General features: G+C 35.9%; 1 protein-coding gene across 1 annotated transcript in view; it reads left to right on the forward strand.

Moving 5' to 3' along the window:
• LOC132312383 (nuclear cap-binding protein subunit 1) overlaps positions 1–9,180 on the forward strand; it is a 33,853-nt gene extending 24,673 nt beyond the window's left edge. The window contains exons 14-19 of the mRNA XM_059810732.1: positions 2,930–3,068; positions 4,382–4,879; positions 7,153–7,452; positions 8,109–8,278; positions 8,404–8,515; positions 8,829–9,180. Of these exons, the coding sequence (XP_059666715.1) occupies positions 2,930–3,068; positions 4,382–4,879; positions 7,153–7,452; positions 8,109–8,278; positions 8,404–8,515; positions 8,829–8,939 (1,330 nt within the window). The 3' untranslated portion in view covers positions 8,940–9,180. The remainder of the gene's footprint in view (positions 1–2,929; positions 3,069–4,381; positions 4,880–7,152; positions 7,453–8,108; positions 8,279–8,403; positions 8,516–8,828) is intronic.
• Positions 9,181–9,263: the final 83 nt, after the last annotated feature.

A 9,263-nucleotide genomic window follows, 5' to 3' on the forward strand; every position in this document is an offset into this window, starting at 1 on the left:
AGGCATTTGGTTCTAATTAAGGTCAAATATGTATTGAAACATATAAGCTCATTAACTAGGCAATGAAATAATTTACAATGTTTGTTGAAGATAAAATCGTTATTCATTTGACTGAAACGAGGGCACAAATTTCGAAGAATTTGGTGAATTCGGGGAAATGAGCAATAAATTCTTTTTTCTTTCTTTTTTCTGGAAAGGAACTTTACTATGAATAGTTTAAGCAGGGAGGGAGCTAGAAGGTTGCTAAGCCAGTTTACCCAGGTTGGCAACATCCATAATTCTATTAAAACAAAAAGTACCTCTTCTCTCTTTATATATGGGATCATGGCTGTGATTTTGCAATTAAGTACCAAATACAAATGAAGTTAAATATGAAGTGTACACTTTTTTTCTCTCGCTTCTCTCACCATAGGAAACAAAGAGATGTATTAGGGAAAAGAAGCTATATAAAATGGGCATGGATGAGAAATCCTTCAAGCTAACCATGCACATTTGATAAGCTCGACATGGCTGACATTTGAACACATTTCTCCCTATTACAACCATCTGTCAACTAATTAACCTTTGCCATGTTCATTGATTTACAGCTCTTACCATTTTTTGCTGTGTTTGTATGTCTGCATATTTTATAACCATGTTATTTGCCATTTTCCTTTTCTAGTGTAGGGTAGCCACTCTTAATCTCTCTTGAATTGCATTGATATGTCACAATCACCATCTTAATTGATCCACTGTGACACCTATGATCTCTCTCTTCCCCTTCTTCCACTCACACCCCAAAAAAGGAAAAAAAAAAAATTACTAGTGCCAACGTCGGGTTCGGACTCACTCTTGGTATTTTCCTTCTTCCTTTCAAAATGGGGGAGAATGTCATTTTGAAATGACAAAGATGGCCACTATTGTGCTGTCAAATCTAGAACTTTTAGGTTTTTTCGTGTACCAAAAATTAAAGGACATAGTTAACCATCTTCGAAAGTGAAATAGATTTTTGAAACCCATATATTTGTGGAAGGCTCTGTTTACATTTTGTGTATGGATAAAGAAGTTTGGTGATCTTGTTGAATTGAACGTCCTTATATTTATAATCCCAAGTGGAAAAATCAAATTAATCGATTATATATTTCATCAACATCACACATTAAATTAGTTTTTAGTCTATTTTTTATTTAGTTAGAGAAATATAAGCCCATAGATCAGAAATTTCTTGATTTGTGCTCATCATCCTTATGTGGAACCATGCTGACCTTCTCTGTATGATTTTTTTTTTGGAAGTTAAAGCAAACTCACACACCCGTGCCCTCAGTATACCCTTGTTGGGCTTGAACTCTCAACCTCCCATTTTACAAAAGAGAGGAGACACCACTCTTGTATGATTTCAATTATATTATATGTCTCTGAAGAAAACCTGGTTCTCTCATCTTTGTCAAGGAAATTGAAATTATATCAGATTCAAGCTTGGGTCTGAGAAACCTTCCAATTAGTGATCCTAACAAACGTATTCAGACTAGTTGAAATCGTATTCAGCCGACTGTTTTTATTGAATTTTCAATTTACTTGGGTTCTACCTGATCTGTTGCTTGACAGTGCTTCTACTATCTTGGCCTGTTCTAGTTCTGCTCCCTTGGTCCCTTGATGGATTTGGTCTGCTTTGATCTGCACTCGCTGCTTATAGCCTCTTCTGCTGCTTTGTCGGGTTGATTAGTTAGATCCTTTTCTGCTTTGTCTTCTTTAACCTGGGGCTTCTCTTATAGTTTTTCTCTGCCTCCTCCCTGTTGACTCTCTCCTTTTGCCTCCATATCTTGTCAATATGTGTTTGTTTCTCTTGAGGCTCGGCCGAGTCTCTATGTATCGAACGAGTCATAACAGACTTGGATGAGTCCGAGTCTAGTACTCGCCGGCGGGAATAAAAATCACATCAGACTTAGCCGAGTCAGCACATGTGATGGTGTGCAAGGTTTAGAAAATTTCACAATTTGGTTTTTGATATCATTACGTAGTGCTGATTACACCCAGCGTTTGTATTTGTTCTTACCAAAAATAGTTAATCAAACACTTGCATTTGGTTGATATTTGGCATGCATGACAAACAAAATTGAGGTATTTAATCCAATAGTTGGATAAGATAAATTGTACAAAAAGACTTATAAAAAAAAAAGATAAATTGTACAAAAAGATTTTAGAGGATGTAAGAATAGTTATTTTTGCACCATGTTTTAGTTGATCCATTCGTACACATGTATATGTATGTATCTATTGCACTAATAAGAATGTAAGTGCTTGGCTACTAGCCGAATGGGTTGCAACGAAGAATTCCTCATATTAATTTTATATTTCTTTTTTAATTGATTGTTTGGCAATGAAAGAATGCAAAATTTTGGAGGTAGTTAGGAAAATATTGAGATTGATTTGGATAAAGATTTAAAAATGATTTCAATAAGAAGTGGTTCAGATATTTATGTTGCCGGATTAAAGATTTAATAATTTGGCTAATGTGTTGGGAATCTTGTAATTGTATAAGACATTTCAGGCTGTTTCATATGTTCCTTTGTTGATTGTTTGTGTTGAAAAAACAAAAAGTTTTGGAGGTAGTTAGGAAAATGTTGTGATTGATCAGACAAAAGGTTAAAATGATTTCAAGAAGATGTGTATTTTGCTAGATCAAAAAATATGGTAATTTGTCAAATATGTCAGGAATTATTTAGTTATTTTTGTAAATATGATGCAAGAGTGGAGTAATCGTTTGTGTGCCCCATGGTCTTTGCATATCAATTTGTGAATTTGCAATTTCGTAGGAATTTTCCATGCTTTGTGTATATCCTTTTGTACTATGCTTGTTGGACATATATTTGCCAAAATATTGAGCTAGTTATTTTCAAGTCATGTTGGCTTTACATTGTTAACATGTAGCCGTAATATGTCGATTTCTCAGATCAAACTTTCAATTCATTTGGCCATGGGAAGAATGGGCTTATGTTTTAGAACTTCCAAAATGGGCCCCGCAACGTGTGTTTGTCCAGGAGGTTTTGGAGAGAGAAGTCCGTTTATCATACTGGGACAAGGTTAAGCAGGTAATGAACTTTGCCGATAACTTTAATCTCTCCAACTGATGATATTATTTATTTATTTATTGATATTATTATTATTATTATTATTTTGTGTCCATAAAAATTGAGTGGCTGGAAAATCTGTCAATGACTGAGTAAGAATGTAAGGTAATGCAGTTGGATCTTAATGTGAGTTATGACACAACAATAAGCTACTAGAATTGAGGTGTAAAAGGAATATTGGCAAGTGCCTTGATTTCCTTCTTACTTTAGAGTTCATTGATATTCTAGAAAAGGATCAAGAATTTGTTACTCCACAAATAATTGATTTGTTCTGCATACAATAAATTATTTTAGCAAGTGGATATTAGATTCTTCCAATCTGGAAGTTCCATGTATATATTCAACTTCATTTTGGAAAAAGGGTGAATTTGATATACTTTTTTTGGTGTGTGTGTGAATTAGCATTAGCATTAAAATAGACACTGCAACTCACCGGCGGGGATTATTTTGTGTTGAAGTGCAGTGATGGAAATACAAAAAAAATTGCCCGAGATGAATTTCTCAGGATATTCCTTCTCTGTCTCTTTTAAAATTAAGAAGGAATTAAACCATGTGGTTCAATGGGGTAAACGAATGAAAGAAGCAATATTAAGTTTCCCTTGTTTATATTTTCATGTCCGGTTGCTTGTATTTATTGTCAACATATAATTTCTTTGGAAAAATGTGTATATTTATACTCCCTCTGTCCCAAAATTCTTCTCCATCTTTCTATTTTGGGATGTCCCAAAATACATGTCCCATTCCAAAAATGGATGTACTATTTTTTATAGCATTCCCAAACTATCCTTTTGACATTGAATTGATTAAACAAGTGCACTAATTACAGAGGACTCCTTTGTCTTTTTACAAGGATAAATTTGGAAATTAGTCTTATCAATCCAAAAAAAAAATACCACTATCATAAAAATTTTGATTCCCCAAACACCCCAAGAATTTTGGGACAGGGAGTATATATTTCTTTCAAAAAGTGAATTAGTTATTACTTATTATGAAACTTCCACAACCATTGGCACTGCATTTCCCCGACAGGCATCATTTTGTGATTAAGTGCAAGGATGTAATGTAAAATTTTCCTGAGATAGAATTGCCCAGGACACGATTTCTTTTCTCTTTTTTAATTAAGAAGGAAGTAAAGCATTTTGTTCAATGGGGGGAATGGAAGAAAGTGACAAACTTAAGTTTTCCTTATCTAAGTTGTTTATGGGAATGGTATGCGACTTTGTTGCATCGTGATCATTTGTTTAATTTCTTTCGTTGCAATTTTGTTCTTGTAGAGTATTGAGAATGCCCCTGCTTTAGAGGAATTGCTTCCACCAAAAGCTGGACCAATCTTTAAATACAGTGCAGAAGATGATGGAAATAAAACTGAATATGCCCTTTCCACAGAAATCCGTGCCATGGTGAAAGGAAGGCAAACTGCACGTGAAGTTATTTCATGGATGGAAGAAAGTGTAATTCCAATTCATGGTTTGGATATTACCCTCAGACTGGTTATTCAAACTCTTCTTGAAATTGGATCAAAAAGCTTTACTCATTTGATCACAGTCTTGGAGAGATATGGCCAAGTGATTGCAAGATTTTGTCCTGATCAGGATAAGCAAGTCATGCTGATAGACGAAGTGGGCTCTTTCTGGAAGAACAGTTCTCAAATGACAGCTATAACCATTGATCGAATGATGGGTTATCGTCTGGTATCAAATTTGTCCATTGTGAGATGGGTCTTCTCTCCAGCAAACATTGATCTATTTCACACCTCAGATCGGCCATGGGAGGTACTCTATTACAGCTACCATGTAAAATTACTTTTTGGTAGAAATGCTTGGTCGTTTACCTCCTCTATAAATATATGATTAATGTTCTTATGTGTAATTAATAAGATGCCATATCGTGGATGAGATTGTATTACTTAGGCAACAGGAAACCTATTATTTGAGGATGAAGGAGAAGGGAAAGCGTGCTGGAAGATTATAAGTATATTGTGACAGCATTAACTTGCCGCTTAGGCATCCATAAGCAGCAACTAATTTAGATCAATCTCTCTTTTTGGGGTTTTAATGGGAACTGAAGTCACAGCAAAACGACAACACACAGCAACTAATGTGGCCTATCTACACCAGCCACATAGCTTAAATTAGAGCTTTTTATATAAATTGGTGCAAAATTTCTTGCCTGTATTTTGCTTAAGGACAAAACTTTAGCTATTCGCTTAAAGATTTTTGGGGCTTGGGTAACATGCAAAAAAAGATGACACTCGTAAACCTCCTTAGTAATCAGACTTATGACTCACTTTAAGTCGATCTCCTCAATGACCAGTTACAAACCTACAAGGCCCATTATCAAGCAGAACTAAGCACACGATACAGACCCCAGATCTCAGCCTGGTCATTTCTGAAGCTACATGTATGAAAATAAAATTCCGTAATCAATTGGCCATCATTTTCCCTGATGATATCTCCTCCAGCCTCACTAAGGCTTCCTTTTGCACAACCATCCACAGTAATTTCACCCAGTTTGTAGGAGGAAAGCTCCATTGAACCAATTTTCCATAAGAACTTTCTGCTTTCTTTCCTCCTTTTGAGCCCTTACCATCTCTAGAGCCTGAGAAATGACTGCTTGTTTAAAATTGTTCCTAGAAAGAACTTGTTTGACCATGGCCAATCTTCCAACAAGAAACAGCAGAAGTAACAGCTGAACTGAAATCCTCAATCTCAATATCTCCTTGGTGTCTAAGGTTTGCATCCATATTGTTGGACATTAATATTGAACAATATATTTGTTGGACATTAATATTGAACAATATATTGAAATTTTTAGGTAAAATTGCATCTACTGTTAAAGTATTCTGGCACATTCAGAGGCAATGGATTTCAACTTCGCACAAATCCCCATGTAAGTCACGGGTAGTGTCATCAGTTAACTGACTTTTCTATGCTAATTCTGTTGGTGAGAAGCCAATCAGATTGAGCAACCTGAAGATATCTTGCCCTCGATAACCTCAAGCCTCGATAATGCATTTCATTTGAAATTGAACTTCTACAGATCTACATTAGAAATTTCACAAATGAAATCGCAATACCCTCAAGTTACTAAGTAACTACTCCTCAAACATGCAAGAATTGCGATCTCCTCGACTATCAATTTCTTCAAAACCATAGCATGAGCTTCCTGAAAGCCTTTTAAGGGAGCTGAAATTTGTCCTTAATAGCTAAGCCAATAATACAGGCTTTGAGCAAGAAAAGATATGATGCTTTCGTTTTCTACCATCTTTGATTTCCAGGAGACGACCATCAAAATTGAACTTTAGGTTATCCCTAGGAAGGTCATTTGATAGGATTTGTGGTGGTCCTTTTTCTTTTCATACACACCACAATGCCTTTTGCTACTCAAATACTCCCTCTGTCCCAAAAAAAATGTCAACTTTTTTTTTTGGGACAGAGCCATAAGTGGTTTGTTGAACTGAGTCGATGATTATAGAACTGACCTTCAATTTTTAAATGAAGACCTTCAATTTGTGACCTCAAGTGTGAAATTTTTAAAATTTAACATAGGTTCCTTTTGTCTCTGGATGATTTGTTCTGAAAATGGCTTCTCTCTCTGCTTCTCCAATGCAACTTTTTGTGATTCTTCTTTATGGAAGAAATTTGGAGTAGAGTTATTTTTATATGCATATATCACTTATATGTGCTTCCCTACCCATATCCTAGTAGATAAACTAGTCGTTATTTATATTTTGAGCGGCGTTGGAGGTCACCATATATATTGCTTATTCTTCTCCTGAGCTGTATCATTTTTCTGTGATTCTATTATTTGTTGTCGCAAACTTTATAATGTAAGTCTTGTTTTAGTTACTGGTCTACCTTTGACTTGATGGCTTTGGATCTTAACTCTCAAGTTCCATGTTGAGGGTTCAAGATGTTTTAGTTGTCTCTTAATACCCCTGGAGAAGATGTTTCTATATTTTCTTTCTTTCTTATGAGTAGTTTTTCGTATCAAACATCTCCATGACTAGTAAAAGCGTTGCTCACCTCTGCTTTTGGTTGGACAGATTCTTAGAAATGCTGTTAATAAGACGTACAATCGTATATGTGATCTAAGGAAAGAGACTTCATCCCTCAAGAAGGGTGTTGTGTCCGCTGAAAATACTGTAACTAAAGCTAAAGCAGAACTGGAGGCTGCTGAGTCAAAGCTTACACTTGTGGATGGTGAACCTGTTCTTGGTGACAACCCTGTGAGATTGAAGCGTTTGAAATCGAACGCTGAAAAAGCAAAAGAGGATGAGGTTTCTGTTAGTGAATCTTTAGAGGCGAAGGAAGCTCTTCTTGCTCGGGCCATTGATGAAAATGAGGTATCATAGTAATATTGCAAGTTTTTCTCTTTGTTTCTCCTTTCTTAGGAAAAAGTAGTTGTGCTGTTTCTGTCAGGTCATATTGTTGATAAGAAATGGAAGTATATGTCATTTTGGATAATATGGAACTATTGTATGAGAATGTTGTTAAAGTGGCTACAGTTTGGGTTATCTTTGTGTTTGTATGGGTGTCTGTCGTAGAGAAGGATTGCATGATTCTGTTCATGATGGCTGCAATTTAGAGTATATCATTCTCATCCGTGTATGTGTGTGTGTGTGTGTGTGTGTGAGTGAGAGAGAGAGAGCAGAAAAATGCCTTCATCAACAGCTGTGTTATTTATGTTGAGCTGGTTTCCAGTTTGTGCTGGAACAAAAGATCATTTGAGCAACTTTTATATTTATCTCATTTTCTTATAAAAATTAATATTTTTACCGTGTTAATCCTAGTTTCCCATCATTTTGACCTATGCGATGTGCAGCAAATTCCATAATTTCGCTTTCCATACACTTCAATGTTTGTTTACCTTTACGAGGCTGGGATTGCATTATGCAATAAATACAGAAATTTAGTGATAAAAGTATAAGTTTCAGCCTGCGTTGGCCTTTGTTTAATCTTCTTGTAGTTAGTCTTGTATTGACTCTAATGGCATATACAGGCATTGTTCCTCTCCTTATACAAAAACTTCTCGGATGTTTTGATGGAACGTCTAAGTGATGTTAGAGATGGAGGATTACGGCGGTCTGGCCGGTCAGATGAGATGGCCATAGACCTGGAAGATTCATCTGCAATGGAGTTGGACAACGAGAATGAAAGACCCAAGAAAAGGTTCCTTTCTCCTCTTTTTAATTTTTGCATTTTTCAGTAATAAAATCAACCCAAGTAGTGCATTGATCATTCTCTTTTCTTTTTCCCTTCTTTCCCCTTTTGCTGGTTCTGGGTGGAACTGACAGTCATTCAAATGGGGAAAGGGCCAGCAACGGCTATAATGTAGGTGAAAAGGAGCAGTGGTGCTTATCAACCCTGGGCTATGTCAAGGCCTTCTCAAGACAATATGCTTCTGAGGTGATAATTTTTGGCTCTTCACCATTTTGGATTTCTTTGCAGTTCTGTTGATCCAGCAATTAACTTTTTTCACTCTCTCTCTCACACACACACATTTCAATACTTGGTTTTCATTAAGTTGCGATGCTAATTTACTTCATGCATCCTAATGTCTTATATTTTAGTGACCAACATACCCTTTCCATCAAATACCTAGAAATAAAATTCAGTTTTTCTGTTGCGGACTCTAACATTGACTGCAAGTATTGTAAGACCTGTTCTTTAGAATGAGAATAGTTTTGTTGCTGACTTTTTCCCCTGTTTTGTTCAACAGATTTGGCCTCACATTGAGAGGTTAGATTCGGAGGTTTTAACAGAAGGTGTGCACCCTCTTTTCCGGAAAGCCATCTATTCTGGTTTGCGTCGACCTTTGAACGAGCAATGATCTATTCTCTTCAATTTATCTTGTAACATATTCTGTAACTTTCACATCGAGCGTCTTTCTTAATATTGGCTGATGTAACTGGAAAAGAATTATATTTGAAGGAATGACATCCTGAGTTAGTTGCAGCATTTGTAGTTAGGCTGGTTTTAATTGTTCAATTAACTTGCAGCTAGTGAAATTCTAATCTAAAGCAGCCAAGTGTAGTTGATAAATGTGAATTCGACAGTTTCTTCTAGAGAAATGTTCTACCTTGCAATTTTTGTTGGATCGTTCATCCACAACTCAGACACTGGGTTAGAAGCACTAAAGTTGGAGATTAACTTG

Source organism: Cornus florida, unplaced genomic scaffold, assembly GCF_030987335.1.
Source record: "Cornus florida cultivar Cherokee Brave unplaced genomic scaffold, ASM3098733v1 CherokeeBrave_3.0.0_Hap2_Chr06, whole genome shotgun sequence".
NCBI lineage: Eukaryota > Viridiplantae > Streptophyta > Magnoliopsida > Cornales > Cornaceae > Cornus > Cornus florida.